The sequence below is a fragment of the Mytilus galloprovincialis genome, chromosome 9, assembly GCF_965363235.1.
Source record: "Mytilus galloprovincialis chromosome 9, xbMytGall1.hap1.1, whole genome shotgun sequence".
NCBI classification, from domain to species: Eukaryota; Metazoa; Mollusca; class Bivalvia; order Mytilida; family Mytilidae; genus Mytilus; species Mytilus galloprovincialis.
Genome location: NC_134846.1, coordinates 76,816,850 through 76,834,464, shown reverse-complemented (window position 1 = coordinate 76,834,464; position 17,615 = coordinate 76,816,850). Strand labels below are relative to the sequence as shown.

The 17,615-nt window shown below is 30.9% G+C and overlaps 1 protein-coding gene across 2 annotated transcripts in view; it reads right to left on the bottom strand.

The window, feature by feature from the left end:
- Positions 1-17,615, bottom strand: part of LOC143045990 (glutamate receptor ionotropic, NMDA 2B-like) — a 56,355-nt gene that overhangs the window by 32,132 nt on the left and 6,608 nt on the right. Inside the window, exons 2-4 of one of the 2 annotated variants that reach the window (XM_076218900.1) lie at positions 9,062-9,193; positions 6,669-7,224; positions 5,428-5,630 (exon numbers count right to left, since the gene is read on the bottom strand). In XM_076218900.1, the coding sequence (XP_076075015.1) occupies positions 5,428-5,630; positions 6,669-7,154 (689 nt within the window). In that variant the 5' untranslated portion in view covers positions 7,155-7,224; positions 9,062-9,193. The remainder of the gene's footprint in view (positions 1-5,427; positions 5,631-6,668; positions 7,225-9,061; positions 9,194-17,615) is intronic. The other variant, XM_076218899.1, reaches the window with a different exon arrangement.

The window sequence follows — 17,615 nt, the reverse complement described above, 5'->3', positions numbered from 1 at the left end:
ACAAACAATTGATGGACATTTTCAGAATTGTATCTTTTAAGTCGAAGTAATGTGTTGAAATATATATAATTTTATCCCAAAAAAGAACATGATTCTAAAAGGGGTATTATTATTGAAGTATACTAATAATACAAATAGTTAATATTTTCACCATAAAAAGAGATTATCGTAACGACATATTTTCGTAGGCAGATGTCCACTAAAACTGAATGGCGTATTTCTATGGCCGTTTCAAGTTTTCTTTTAAAGATTTACTGATCAAAATCAATACGTTCAATGGGAAGACATTTTCTGACAGAGTAGAAATCTGCCTGTTTCTTCCTTCATTTACAATTTCTACATAAGGAAATGCCTGCACCAAGTAAGGATACAAAAGTTGTTTTCCATTCGTTTTGTAACTTTTCGTTTAAAAATTTCCTTGGAGTTCGGAATTATTGTTATTTTACGTTTTGTTCATTCATTTTTAAAAGATTCAATATCAAAAAGTTGAAAAAAAATAATTTATTAATTACAAGTAATAAGCAAATAACTACTAATTTTGACACAGCAGTCGCATGAACTCAAGAGATGAGGTGAGAGGAAGTGCGTCTACATAAAACATTTATTGAATTGCTACCGATACCTGTCATGCAAATCATTTAAACTCGGTAAACAGTTTAATAAATTTCCTGTTACAAAACTTTGAATTTTTCGAAAAACTAAGGATTTTCTTATCTCAGGCACAGATTACCTTAGCCGTATTTGGCACAACTTTTTGGAATTTTGGATCCTCAATGCTCTTCACCTTTGTACTTGTTTGGCTTTATAAATATTTTGATATGAGCGTCACTGATGAGTCTTATGAAGACGAAACGCGCGTCTGGCGTACTAAATTATAATCCTTGTACCTTTGATACCTATTTACAAAAATACCGAAATCCCAGGTATATTCCTAAAGGGGTAGACCATAAAAATTAACAAAATCAAACGTTATCAATCACAGGTACGAGTAAAAAACAACCTTCATATTCCTGATTTGGTACAGGCATTTCAAATGACACTAGTTTGAAATTTCCACATTGTTTACAGTCTACATCGTTTAACAGATATAAGAATAGACCGGTATAATGTGTTAGCTGATAATTGTAAGTCAAGTAACTTCGGCAGTTTTAAAAAGCTTAAAGATTTGGAAATTTTGAAATAGATTAGTGGATGCTATCGGAGAATTTGCAATATATTAGACTTATTTATATATCCCAAATAATTCAACGAATAAAAATAGGATTCAAATCGCAATTTACCTCAATGGGTCATAGGCAAGACGAATAAGATGTTTTGGGAAGTTTCATTTTTTTCAACAATTTCATATACTGAAATGCTAATAATATTTTTTTTTTTCAGAAATAAATATTTCATTCTAACGTTCCTTATGAAGGTAAATCTATAATACCGCATCGGACGCATAGAATAATAAGTTGTTTTCTTTTATTTTTGAAATGTATCAATACATGTTGATTGTTAATTTGAAGAACCAATTCCCTATATAGACAACTTTAGGAAAATCGCTTACATTATTATCAGACATTTGGAAAATTCAATAGATTTGATTGACACATTAATTTTGGCTATTTTTTCAGACAATATTTTGTATTTGAATAAGAAGTATATCATTTTAGCCATCATTACTACGATGGTAATAGCTACTTCTAATACATTAGACAAACGCGTATTTTAGGTTAATAAAACTGACGGTTTTTGTGCACTTTTGGGAATTTGGACTTACGAAGTTTGTTATTATTGAAATTAATCGGAGTCAGCTGTTAGACATATGCCTACATAATTGTATTTTTATCGAGTTACGTTATCAGCAATATAAAGGCGCGAATGCCTGGACGTCAATGAATAATAGTTATAATGCACTGATAAACTAAACAAGAGACCAATAAAGGGACATTGACGTAAAGTTACAAAGAATGGATCATAGAGTTGTTTTACAAATGTAACAACGAGGAAAAGATGTGTGTCGATAACAGTACAAAACATAGTTAATTGAAGATCAATTACACCAAGTGATATTCAAATGTATATTTTTAATTGCCTAGTTGAATACGTAACAACTTTTTGGTGGAGTTCGTTATATATTAACTTTCACGTCGTCATTTGTAGAAAAACTATTCTAATAACTCAAAAACATACTGACGTCAATATGTATGACCACCTATTTCTAGTTCTGTTTTAAAAATAAATATATTATATTGTAAGATATAGATACGCTGTCGATATAATTACAACTACAGCACATTGCAGATTACAATGCTAGTATAAGCTTTGATTGATATCAAATAGAGAAAAAGTAAATGTTATTTCCTTTTCATAGAATATGATTGATTTTGTTTTGAGGTTCGTTTTGCTGCAAGGTCTAATTTTATACATAAATTGTAAAACGTAGATCTTAATTTATCCATAACCCTTCCTTCGAATAAAACATAAGTAATGACATAAAAAAAAATTTCCTAACGTTTTTTTTTTTAATTGCATATGTCAAATAACATCAGTTGGGATTATAATTACTTGAAATAAATTAATTGCCGATAGGGAAATAGTTTCGGAAGCCACATGAATATAGGCAAAAGTAGTTAACGGCATGTATAACAGAGTATAAGCTAACCCTAACTATACATGCCGTCCCGTTCTTTTGGAGATCATGTGATTCATAATAGGTTTGTTATTTTGATTTGTCTCTTCCTAATCGATATACAAGCCCAGTAGTCAGCACTTACTGACATGAATTATCATTGATATGGTTATATTTATAAATTAACTGTTTAATAACTGAATTTTGGTCCTTAATGCTCTTCAACTTCGTACTTAATTGGCCTTTTTAACTTTTTTGGATTCGAGCGTCACTGATGAGTCTTTTGAAGACGAAACGCGCGTCTGGCCTATATACAAAATTTAGTCCTGGCATCTATGATGAGTCTATTTTGAACATCGATAAAGAAACTCATCATTAATACCAGGATTAAACTTTTGTATTTGCGCCAGACGCCCGTTTTGTCTTCAAAAGAATCACTAGTGACGCTTGAATAAAAAAAAGTTAAAAAGGACAAATAAAGTACGAAGTTAAATTACTGTCGCTTTAATCTACCGATGAAGACAGCAACAAAGCTACGTGTGGTTTTGATATTTCAGAGGGAAAAAACTACACTTATTCAAAGATTAATCTTGATCATTGAAACTATGTATGTATGATAATAATTAAATCTATCAAAGTATCAGAGAGTTGTGATACTATTTTACGAAAGGAAATTGCAAATACTCTACTATGATAATTTTGCTGGCAGAAGTCGAGCAAAAGGCAATTATTCAGAATAGTCTTTGAAACCGGCAACATATGTATTACCATTTCTTATAACATGTTAATGTAATGGATATTTATTATGCTAAACTTTTCAATATTGAAATGAATCGAATTAGCTACTTAGGATTTATTCAATAGGCATAAAAATTTTGACATTTCTAGTCCATGTTTTATTTACAATATTTAGGAAATCATACATTTTTTACAATATTGTTTGGAAAAAAAGCAAGATTTGAACATCCAAAAAAAAAATCCTAAAACTTTTATTTATACAGTTCTACCAAATATTCAATCAGAGCCGTAAGCATTGCAAATAAACTCCGAGGAAAATATTCAAAAAGGAAAGTTCGTTATCAAATGACAAAATCAGAATCAAAAGCTCAAACACATCAAACGAATGGATAACTGTCACATTCCTGACTTGGTTCATGCATTTTCTTCTTTAAAAAAATACACGCATTTCATCTACATAAGACTGATTAGAGGTGCACAAATTAATAAAACTAGATAGCCGAATCATTGACGAAGTAACGGAGGATTTATAACCTAATTATTCATAAATAGTCCAATACGTGGACCCTTTTATTACTAGTATTTTAAAACGTTCAACTTTTCTCAATTTTCCTGTTTTAATTTATTTTAATAATCTAAAAATAGTGGAGCATTTGTATGAAAAATTGATGAGTAAATTGAATATGCTGCTGTGAATGTAAAAATGTGGCTTATCCTTATGATTTTCAAATATGAGAAGACTATATTATACTTAGTTTTGTTATAATTAAGCGTAAACTTTAATTTTCAATTAAGTTTCCTTGATAGCATTTTTACAATAACTTGTTATAGCTCCCATTAAAAAAGTTTTCTAGATTAAACCTCATTTCACAAAAGTGTGAACACAATTTTAAAAGTATGATTCCGTTTTACAAAATACAACATGTATTTCAGGAATAACCGTTAGGTTAGTTCCACACAAAATTTTAAAAGGAAAAAAACGTCAACAAATAAAAATCCTTTAAAAACATCAAACCATAAGAGCCTATACGGAACTGCGGCATCCTTCTAATAATTTGCAAACATTAAAATTAGAGACGAAAAATATGAAATTGGGAATGCACATATCCTGCAGATGTGGTATTATACGTTCTCAGTTGATGAAATATTTTGTAAAAAAAAGTCAATTAATCTAAAGGAAAAATTAATCATATTCTGCCATATCTCAATTAAAATACTTAAAAGCCTAACACAGTGTTCGTTCTCAGATTTTCAATGTCTCCATTGTGTATTTCAAATATTTCTAAAAACAAATAAATTTCAATATTGATACGCTTGTGTTATTGACGAAGTAAGAGACAATTAAAACATATCTTTATTGTATCTCTCTTTCTGTTTAATATTGAATTCCTTTAATAAAAAAAGGCATAAAACCAAAGAATGCAGTTTTATTTTGTTGATTCTTATTGAGCTGCCTTCATTCCTCAATATCGCAGTTGCTGATATGTTTTTGCTGGCATTCCAGTTGTTCAAATGCTTACTTTTACAGTTTTGTTATCTTGATATCAGATCTTAAGATACCAGAGTGCTAGTCTGATCAGTGTATTTGGCGATCGAGTCTTACTACTTAGTGTGACATTATGAAAAAAGACTTGGTTTGCAGGCGGTTGGTGCATGTGAAACAGGATATACTACTTTTGTCGACACATTCAGTCGGACTTCTTTAAGAGATCGTTTGATTCCCTCAGTAACAATACTACAGTGAAAATAAACGGCATAAGTTAAGCTAATAACATTAAACGAAATACACTATATTGTTTTAAAAGCACTATTAAAAGCTTTTATTCAATATATTTTGATGTTTTCCAACAGTCCCTCTAGAAACAAATACCTTTAATGTTTGGCTATTATTTTAACGTCCTGTTTGGTCATTGAACTCTTCAGCTGGTTTTTTTTTTCTTATACATACTTAGCTTTCGAATATTTTGCTTTTGGCGCTGAAAAAAAAACAAGCACTTCAGGTACAAGAAAGTTATAAACTGTTCATTTCTTATATAAAGTAAAAGCAAACACATTTCAATACCAGCAACACCTACCTTGATAGACGTGTTATATGACCATTTTCGTTGTGTTCTTTCACCAATAACTCGATGGAATTAAAAAAATCTAAATACTGTACAGTTGTCGTTGAGATGATTGTAAATGATGTCCAGTTGTATCGTAGTAATAAATTAACCATAGCGTGACTCTCATGAGATATCGTCGGTGCCATCTGTAGGATATGGGTGTTCTTTGCCTCCTATAATAAAGTAAATTAAACAAAAATACTGAAATCCTAGGAAAATTCAAAATGAAAAGTTCCTAATCAAATGGCAAAATCAAAAGCTCAAACAAATCAAACGAATGGATAACAACTGTCATATTTCTCACTTGGAACATGCATTTTCTTATGTAGACAATGGTGGATTGAACCTGGTATTATAGCTAGCTAAAGCTGTTATTAGAACTGCAATTTATTATATTCGTTTAATATTTTAATATACTTTAAAGTGATAGAATGATATCAAAACAGTATTTTGTTTTCAGTCCGCATAACATGCAGAATTATGTATTAATATTAGGGTACCTGGAGATCCCATTACCTTAATTCAATTATTTCCCTCAAACGTGAACGTAAAACAATTGCACTACGACTTTTAAATTACTTGCTTGAAGGTGAAAAGATCAGAGTTATCCGATCCATGTGGCTAAATTACTTACCGCAAGAGTAAACGGAAGATTATCATGAATAGTTTCTTACATGAACGGGAGCTTAGATTCCAATGCCTGAGTAACTCATCTTGTGAATAAATAAACAGCAGATAATAGTCTCATAGTTACTCAATAATAGGTAGAGTAAAAGGCAGATCAGTCCTACTACTGAACTGAACAACAGATCAGAGTAACAGGACTTTAAACCTATCAACTGAAGAGTGAACGGCAAATTAATTTCCCAAGACTCAATTACTAACTTTAAGAATGAACTGTTGACCATAGTCCAACAGTGAAGCATTTACATGAAAAGTGAGTTGTAGATCAGCTCCAGTATTTAACTTTAAAATTGAATAGAAGTTCAGAAGCTTCAAGACGCAATTCATCACATGGAGGGTGAACGGAAGACCAGTCTCTGAATTACTTACCTTGAAAGTGAACGGAAGGGCTAAAAAAAAAAGCTAAATGATAAATTTTCAAACCAATCAGTCTAACGACAAATTCCAGTCTGAAGAGTAAATAGAAGACCAGATCAACAACCTACCTGAGAGTGAACGACAGGTCAATCCAAAGAAACATTACTAACCTGCAACGCTAATGATAGATCTGGGTCCCATGATATAAATGGATATCCAAGATCCTGTGTTAAACTCATGACGTAGTCTCCAGCTGAAAAACCTTTATCTGGGTTTATATTCAAAAACATAACTGTATTTATCTTTTTGGGAAAAATGTCTTCACAAAATATTTTCAGTATTTCGTCTGGATTTTCATTATATAGAAATTTGCTAACAACTTTGAAGTCATATACGCCTCTTAGGTTTTTTCCTAACATATAACTTTCTTTTGTAACTTTCTGAGAAATTTTATCATATTGACGACTATATGGAACTATAACTAAAAATTCAACGTCTATTAAACTATGTGACGTCACAGGAAATAATCCAAATATGGTCAAAACGGTTGTTGTGAAGATGTTACATAAATAATGTATGTTCATGTTGTCAGCAGTCTGCTTATGTACGAATCTCGTACTTCTGACCTCGAAAAACGTGATCAACTTTATTATCATAGTGCATAGTCTGTAGGCAATCTGTCACCACGCTTTGATATACATCATGGAGCTTTTGTTACAACAGCATCTGAAAGAAAATTGATATTATAATAGATATTAATATAAATGATCAAAAACAACATTATTGATAATTGTCGGGGTTTTTTAACAATCAATCTTTAGTGAAAAAAAAGAAAAAGAAACACTTGCTATTTAAAAATGATATCATGAGATAAATTTGTTCTAATAATAGAGAGTTCCTAGTGTTTTTTAAGTAACTGTATCATTATAATTAATTTAACAGGATGTGTCTCCATCTAAATTAGCAATAAAAGAAAGGGTAGAGATACCAAAGGGACAACCAAATACCATTGCGCAAATAAAAAGAGGCGACCCCATTATCAAAGACACAAACAACCAAGCATGCCATCACCGGATCACAGGAAAGTAATGACTGAACAATACGAAACCTAGCAAAAGCATAGGTGACCTCAAGTGATCTTGATAAGTGAAAAACTTACTGTGACAGAAGTTAACTCCGTATCTTATTATGTACGTTCAATAAGTTAAATCTGACTATTTCTATTGAATAATAAAAAATCAACAAATTAAACATAAAGTTTTACTCCGATACTTGATTAAGAAATTGTTTAATTTGTTGATTAAAAGGGTACATCTGGTATTGGGAAATGTATTCATATCGCATGAATCACGTTAAGGCAATCAAACTCTATGCATATTAGTTACATATCTATATTGGTAACATGCAACAGGTTTCCACAAAAAAACAAAAAAAGAAACCTTTAAAATCGAAAATTAAATTAATCTCATTGAAATTATATCAGGTATAGAACCCCTAATTTATGCCTTATCAGAAAGAACATACAAGATAGAAGTACAAATATTAAACAAAACAATTCCAACGCATAGCTATAACTTTGTCAATAAGTAAAATATTTGGATTATTTTGGTATCAAATGAAAACTCAAGAATTTGGAATCACTATAGAACCCGTCTTGAAACTTTATATTTTTTTACTAATATAGTTTAAGAAATTATGATAAGTGGGCACATTTGTCCTGTTGCTCAGATTAGAAGTACCTGTTTTTGTACTACGAAACTTCCGGTAACAGTGAGCTTTAATAAATGGATTATTTGTTTTAGGTCTGTACTAGTGTCTTATGGTATTTTTCTTATATCTGCAACTAAAGGTATATTTAATTTTTCAGCATATTTCCGGATAAGGTATAGTTTTTACATGAAATGAATTCCACATTATTTGAAGACATAAGACAAAGTAGCCATTAATGCTTGACTTGCACATAGAAAGCAACGGGGCTATGAATTAGTGGTTTTATTCCATGAGGCTATAACAGACTTCTTTTCCATGCCTAAATACATGCGTCTTCCACCACTATATACGCTGGTTTTTAAGCCAGAATTAATGTAATAAGAGTTTCATTAAGTTTAAGGGCATACTTCGAAATCAGTTAATTGTTTCAACCCTGGATCAGCCTCTGCTACGAAAATGTGATTACTTAGGCACACTTATTCAATTTGTTCTTTACATTATTACATAATTAATATGACTTGCTTCTGGACTTATTTCTCTGCCTTCTATAAAATATTTAAGTTACAAAGTTAATTGTAAATCCAGAAATGATCATAGTGTTATATAAATATTTTGCCTGTTAGAGATTAAGCATCGATTTTTACGATAATACAAGTAATTATAGTCTGAGTAAAGAGTTCTTCTAAAACCCTCATCTTACGCCTCGTTTATACAATTTGTCATATTGATATTTTATAGCAAAAGATGTAATTCAATTTATTGGAAAGAAAAACTTCAAACTAACTCATCAAATACCATGACATAATGTTTAACTCAATTTTTGTTGATTTCCATTTTGACGTCACTTTTATACCGTTATGTCTCCTTTATATGATTAAACTCGTCTGTATTTGATCAATCAGTACCAATTGGTAAAGTTGAAACCATAACATAGATGTAAAAGATTAATTTGCTGACATTGTGCCGCTCAATTTGCTCTTCTGTACTACAAAATTGAAAACAAGATTTGTTTAACAAAAACCAATTTAAACAACCATGTCCTCAATAAATCGCTAAAAATAACACTCTTAAAGATATTTGCGGTTTTTTTTTTCGCTATTAGGCATATTTATTAAACAATTATTATGATTATAGGCAGGCAAACTTACTGAACTATAGTTTATTACTATATGGATAAAACAGTTACAGTATCAGTCTAGAAGATATTTGATTATAAGTTAGGTTCGTTTAAAAAAGAAATCATCGTAAATCTTTAACAGAGCGATGATGATACACTCTCAATTCAATCACAATTTTTATAACAAAGGCAATTGTTCTTGAATGATCATTTTTAAATCAATTATTAGTGATTTTAATCTGAATTATATGAACCAAGTGAACACACAATTAAATGATATAGAATTGGTCTGGCAATTCTTTCATTACTCAGAAAATGTCACAACCAAAAGAAATAATCAAATAAAAAGATAGATAAGCGTATGTGTACCACAATGAGTACCCTTACCGTGTGAGATTTATAAAATTGAATGACGTATTTGTTAAAGATCAATTATATCTATGTAAATGCAAGACATCTTCTTCAAAACATATGGAAAAAATGAATTCGTCCGAGTTTAAGTTTATTTACTATAGTGATCATCAATCATATGAGAGAATGCTGCAATCAAACTTGTCAGAGTTGTCGTTTCAAACGAAAATGTTTTAAGTACCCACTAAATTGATTGAGTGTATTGAAGAGTTCTTCTATGGAATCTATTAACCTTCAAAGCCTTGAAAATGAAGATTGATAATTATTTTAATTGATATATCATATAACCTTGAATGGTCACAATCCCTGAAAGTCTAAGATTATCTTGCAATCGTCTTGAAATAAGTAAGGTTTCTAATCTCTTGTTCAATTGGAGATTGCAACTTTATGACATTTTCAGAGCTCGATCTAAGAAATACTGGTGATTTTGAAGGAAAATTCTCTACAAATATGTTTTACAGGCTGTCCACTCAACATATATGCAAAAAATATGAGAAATAAACACTGATTTGGTAAAATATAAAAACGATATAGTATAATTTGAATTCATACATCAAATTTAATCTTAATCTTTCAGTGGCTAAGTAATCATCCTTCGAACCTCCATTTAAAACATGACTTGTAAAGGATGCAATATGAATGTGTCCTTCTTATTTTAATGGTTTTGCATCATGATGGATTTTTTAAGTTCCTTTAGTAAATATGCATGCCGCCATTTCATCAAAACATTATCTGTTGTTTTGGTGGAAGTAACATCAATATCTGCTATACACTAACACATTTCAAATGAAATGAAAGTTCACAATTACTGCAGTTAAACTAAACGACACTCGTGAGTATTTACAGGAAAACCGTTGCACTTTTAGAGTTGACAAAAGCTATTATTTTGTAACACCTTCAATTCAATACCTATCCTTTTTTTAATAAACAAAGCATCGAACAAAAACGTTATAACGATGTTCGAACTAAAACAAACCCTTACGAATTAAATTATCAATTCTATAAGAATGTTATATATCTCTCACGGGTACAATCTTGATAAAACATTGTAAAACAATTAACACTAGTTCAGACTACGTTTACACATTAGACTACATCAGTTCTAAATGATAAATATATCAAACCTATTCCCAAAAGCTTAAGAAATAATTATTAGGTAATCAAAGCAAAATATATTTTATCGATAACTGCAGTAGAATATTTTATGAGCACCAAACAGGCACAAATTCATTCTCTACTCACTGCCTTGGAGTCCTGCCTTCCTTATCGTGAGTGTTTAAATTTCCGACTGTGGAAAAAATAGCTATTGGGTAATCAGAACAGCTTTTTTTTTTTGCACATTCTGATTTAAAAAGAATTTTTCTCAATGAAGAAAAGAAAATACAACTTTATAAACTTTACGTCCAAAGCACTTTTCTAGATTAATCAGAAACTCTCAATTCCAGCAATATTTGAAAGCCAAGGATGTATAAGAACGGACACAGTTGAAGATCTATATGACCAAAAAAAACTAAATTAATCAAATCAAAATAATAGCCGAATGCATCGCAGGTCAACTTTGCCTGAGTGGGTTGAAAGCTTAGTTTATTTGTGATTTCTAAATTTATAAACGACCAATTTAAGACTGTAATAAAGAAATCTAATTTCCGAGAAGTCCGTTACAGCCTGAACTAAAGCATAATTTGACTACATACTAACCTATGTATATCTCAACATAAAATAAACAACTAAAGAATTGCATCCTGATTAACTCATGTTTTACTGCTCCAGGTCGGAAATTTTATTTTTTATTATCATTTATTTGTTTATCTTCTTTGTATAAAACCATTATAAATAAGGATATTTGATATGACTTCCAATGATGTACTTTCCAACACATTCATAATGAAGCGGATTTAAGCAACTGTTGGCTTTAACCATTCGCAAAGCCTACATCGTATAATGTAGCCATAAAACCTATCGCACTGCAAAATGCAAAAGAGTTCATACAAAAAACATTGGCGTGATGTAAGACACCACAACAAATGAAAAATAAATAAGACGGACTACAACCAAAGAAAAGCATTGAGTTACAGGCTGTAGAAATCAATAAAATGTAGTAGGGTTAAACATTTTCTAATAGCTGAATAACACCACCCTCCCCCTTTTTCACATGGTAATCTGGTGTTTAAGCACATCATAAAACAAAAACTGTAAAATATTTGCAATAAAAATAAGTAAGACATCGCAAATTGTCCCTTTTCGATTTTACAAATACCAAACTGTAGGGATACTGAATGGAGTAGAGTTTTGTTTTTAAATGTCAAAACAATGAATGTATAACCAATCACACAAAACTATTTCTTTTATTGGTGAATAAAATTTAGCAATCAATTTAAACAGAATCCGAAAATTCAGAAGAGGCTGTTTATCAATTTCAATTAGTTTTCTTCCTATTTTTTTTCAAAAGAAAAGATTCATCAAGTCTATGCTCAATATAACTGCTGAGCGCAAACATTCAAGCAACTGTTAAAATTACATACAGTCATAAAAATGTGGTTTCTTTTATATGTATTAGTTATTTTTCAGCATTTCCTTCGGAAATTGTCTCATTGAACTGAGATATGCAGTCTCATTTGAACAGCTACTGCTGCCTTCGGTGTTGACATGAATATCAATAATGTGGTCATTTTTATAAATTTCCTGTTTACAAAACTTTGAATTTTTGGAAAAACTAAGGATTTTCTTATCCCAGGCATAGATTACCTTAGCATTATTTGGCACAACTTTTTGGAATTTTGGATCCTAATGCTCTTCAACTTTTTACTTGTTTGGCTTATAAATATTTTGATATGAGCGTCACTGATGAGTCTTATGTAGACGAAACGCGCGTCTGGCGTACTAAATTATAATCCTGGTACCTTTGATAACTATTTACACCACTGGGTCGATGCCACTGCTGGTGGACGTTTCGTCCCCGAGGGTATCACCAGTCCAGTAGTCAACACTTCGGTGTTGACATGAATATCAATAATGTGGTCATTTTTATAAATTTCCTGTTTACAAAACTTTGAATTTTTGGAAAAACTAAGGATTTTCTTATCCCAGGCATAGATTACCTTAGCATTATTTGGCACAACTTTTTGGAATTTTGGATCCTAATGCTCTTCAACTTTTTACTTGTTTGGCTTTATAAATATTATGATATGAGCGTCACTGATGAGTCTTATGTAGACGAAACGCGCGTCTGGCGTACTAAATTATAATCCTGGTACCTTTGATAACTATTCATATGCTACACATATTGAATTGTCATATAGTAGATGTACCACTAAATAGACCTTATGCTCGAAGAAACCTGAATCACTCGTCTGGTCAAATATTGTAATTTGATATTACCATAATAGTACTGTCCGGACAATTTTTCCATAAATATGTATAAATTTTGTATCCGCTGATAACCTGTCAATGTGTTTTTTGTGAAAGGCAAAAATACTTAATCGCAATTGATGAGCATCACTGAAGAGACATGTATTGTCGAAATGCGCATCTGGTGCAACAAAATTGGAACCGTTAATTTTATTATAAACAACTATTCAATTTGGGATTTCTGTAGACACTGTATAGTTGTTTGCTGTTCCAGTTTCTGTCTACAATAGTTTTTAATTAGACAGTTTTTCGTGTTAAATAAAATTCGTCAAAAATAATCAATTTAGGATAACAGCTCATGTAGGGAACAGCTATTAGTTTTAGTTATTTTACGTTTTGTAAATCGTGTATAATTGCTCATATTTTTTGCCATTTACATTTTCTGTACGCATAGTTTAGATTATACAAAATACTACACTTAGTCAAATCTGTAATTCTTGTGAAATATCCTTTAAAGGGTAATTTTTGTAGATCGTGTATTACTTATTATTTTAATGTAACAGTTTAATTTATTGTATAACCATAAAGGAAATTGAAGCCACACAATTAGATAAGAAAGCACGATCCATATTTGACCATGAAAAAATATTTAATGTTAAATATATTCCTATAGTTTCAACTAACAAACAAAAAGTGAATAAAACATGATGCTCATAAAGGTCTGGTATGTTGAGTGCATTGTTGCTTTTGGTTCCTTTCTAGACTTCAAGCTTAGATTCAAACACTACCTAACCAGACGTCCAACACTGATAGATCTATTTTAGTCCGGATTTCTGCACAGGAATAACTGTTCATCTTAATACTTTACAATCAATTCTGTAGAAGGAAAGAGGGACAAAAAGAATAGAGTAAAACATGAACAGCACAACACAACACACCTGAACGTTTGACTAATCGCAAATTCATTTCTAGCCTGAATGTGTGAAATTTATAACAGAGATTTGTTGTAATCATAACCTGTTTTTAAAGTATTCACCTTATAAATAAGGCTTGGCACAAAGACGTTTAAACAAATATACCCCTTACATAGATTATGGTACTTCTTCTAAAAAAAACAATGACAAGGTTTAGATTAAATTAAGGAATGACTGTAATATTTTTTCTGTCTATGAAGAAATAACATGAAAAATTTGGTGCACACTATATAACGTGCGTAGCGGGTTATTTAACAGTGTGCACCACATTTTTTATGTTATTTCGAATAGACAGAAAAAATATTACAGTCATTTCTTATAATCTAATTCTAAATTCCATTTTGAACCGTAGAAAACCATGAAAAAACGTTGATGTCGTCACGGTCACATGACTGAATTATGTCAATGGGCTGATAACAAAATAACGTCAGCCAATCAAAAGACGCGTTACATCCAAAATTAAATTATAGATGTATAAATATTCTACGTTGAGAGAATGATTCAGCTTCTTGTTACTTATGGTAAGTTGCATATTATTTTAACAGCATAATGAAATTTACGAAATTAGATAAAAAAAAAAAAAAAAAGATTAGACATGAGAAAATAATACTTCAAGTTATTTAATTTTGCAAAGAAGTGGGGTTGCATTGATATTTTTGTTTGAAAAAATTACCGACAGATCAATATATTCTATCATTTGAAAGTTACTTTGGCTTTTAACAGGATGTTACTTGATAACCTCAGTGTTCTAGTGTAAGTTTGAGTTGTGGCGTCAGTTTTATTTCATCGTATTACAATTTACCAACTATAGTTTAAACACTTTAAGGATCAGCCTTGTTCAGTTGTTTCAGAAGAGAGTTATTTAAATAGTTTTACGACAAATGACGGACGACGACGGACGCCAAGTGATGACGGGGATGTTTTTATAGATCCATATTTTAAATGAATTATACAATTTTTTATTGCTCTAAAAGCAATTATTTCAGGCGAAAATGTTATTACGCGTTCCTCGTTTTATTCCCCATGAGAACATAGACTGTTATTTTAAGAAATGGTATCTATAAAACGGCTGAATATAACTGATGGTTCTATCTTAAATTGTTATTCTTACTCTTTATCATCAGGCAACCAGTGCTTGTATCGTATATGTTGATAATTTGAAAGAACTCTACCGAATTTAGTATACGACTAGACATTCTATTGAAATAGTTTAACACTATTCAACAGCAATTTTGAATCTGCTCATAAAGTTAAAAATTTGCATTCTGTTTTATATACAGAACGTCAAAGAAAAATAAAGAAAAGTCATTTTGTTTCAAATGAAGAGTTAGTTTTGTCAATTTATATTGCTATCTAAAATCATAACATTTTATTCTCTAGAGATAGCAACTATTGATTCTCATATCAGGAAAGAATTGAGACTTGAAAAGTTTTAAAGCAACATAGTCATAATGGCATAGGCAAAAATTCCCTAGACATACTGAATAAGAAACAACTTTTTCTCTGAAGAGCTTAAACAACACAAATTTAGGAGTAACAGTTGATGCTCCGATTGTTTATTTTACTCGTTGCATTACACAAGCAGAAAAGTAAAATGTGAATGAAGCAACCCTCTAAAAAACAGTATATACAAAAAGAATGATGTGGTATGGCAGCCATAACCTAAAGAACAAAGTTATGAAAAATTACCGGTCCCATATACGTGTCAAGTGTGCATAAAACTGGTGATAAGACGAGCATGATATGAAAGTCAGTCCGTTGCCATATATTAAAATAAATATGTGAAAGTTGGTGGGCAAAAGGAAGAAGCTGCATTTAGACATGTATCGATGGTTACTACTTTAATCTCCAACTCTTGTGGCCATATAAATTGAATCAACTCAGAACATTATAGATCAATAATATAGAGATGATCACCAATATAATATATATAATGAATCGGAAAGGGAAAAAATGGTCTCTTTCTAGCATCATAATTTATTAATTTAATAACGCCAAAATGAAAATTACGTTGTCAGAAAATGAATCGAGCCTTCTGATTTTTTGTTCTTGTATAGACATTATTTGGCTTTTGTTTACAATATTTGAATTATGAGAAAATATGATATTCAGACGACATTGGTTTATGATGTTTAAATTTCGTAATCGATTAAGAAATCAAGGTGACAAAAAACAATGAGACTATTGCATTAACTCCAAAAAGAGCGATACCGGATGTGTTCTATGTGTCTTCTATGCTTGCACCACCGCTGTGCTAAATCATATTCATTTAAAATGTCACAATCGGTAAATAACATATCATACGACTATACTGAAGATTTCAAAAAAACATGTTGCTAGTGAGTTAGACATCGATACATCGTATCGGCTATCTACTCGTGATGGTGACCGTTAAACTGTACTAGTAGTGTTAGATTACAGTCCTTTCTTTCAAATAACTCTGTTGGAGAAGATATTGTGTACGATAAGGAGCATATCCCTGTTAAAGGAGTCTGTAAAGTTTGAACATGCACGATTTAGGTAAATTCAACGTAGGAGAGGGGTCAAGATGAAAATGACAATTTTATGAAACATCATCTGGTTTGCTGCTCCTTCACTAAATCATACTTTTTACAGACGGTATTTCAATTCATTTACTCTGTTATTTTGTAATTTTGTAAATAAACAATGACTTACATTCCCCCGTGATAGAGGAATGGATATGATAATACGGGAAACTAACAATGGGATAATATGTTTTATGCAAAGAAAGATGATCATTAATACTGTACACAATGTAAGTAGGTGTCATAGAGCGAGTAAATTTATAGATAATAAGGAGACGTTTATGTGAAGTTATTCCCCGATGTAATGAGTTCTGTAACCTCCGTGATAAATCATTACAACTCAATTTCCTATAGATATCACCATAATAATTAAGTGGAGTTTTTTCAATCAACTGTGACAAAGGTATAACATTAGTATAAATATCAGAGTACTCAGCCGAAAGTATTGGATATGGAAGTTGTACAAAGAACTGACGAGAAACCTTATATGTTGCAATTACGTACTGATAACAGACTGAACAGTTCTATGTAATGCCATAATATTCATCGTTGTTTAATCAACAGACTAGAGTTTGGGATTCAGTACAAAATACTTAAAATTTTTGAAGGGTGGGAAAAAAGTGCAACGTTTTTAATTGATTTGTACTTTCATTATGATAGACTAGTTTTTCTTGGGGACATTTACCCAGTTAAAATTTATTGTTTATTCAAGATTGAATTCCACACACAGTGTCATTACGAAACAAAATAGTCTATGTAATCACATTAAACAAATTGTTACCGCGTGTTGAATTATAAGCCTGGTATTTTTGATAGCTATTTTTTTAGTGTTTCTCTGTCCTGTATGTTCTCCCATTTATTTGTATTGTAGTCCTGTCATGTAATGTTGTCATTTTAATGTTATATTTAACATTGTCATAAAAGCGTTTGGCTACCCACAAAACCAGGTTCAACCCAACATTTTTTTTCTTATAATGTCCTGTACCATGTCAGGAAAATAGCCATTGTTAT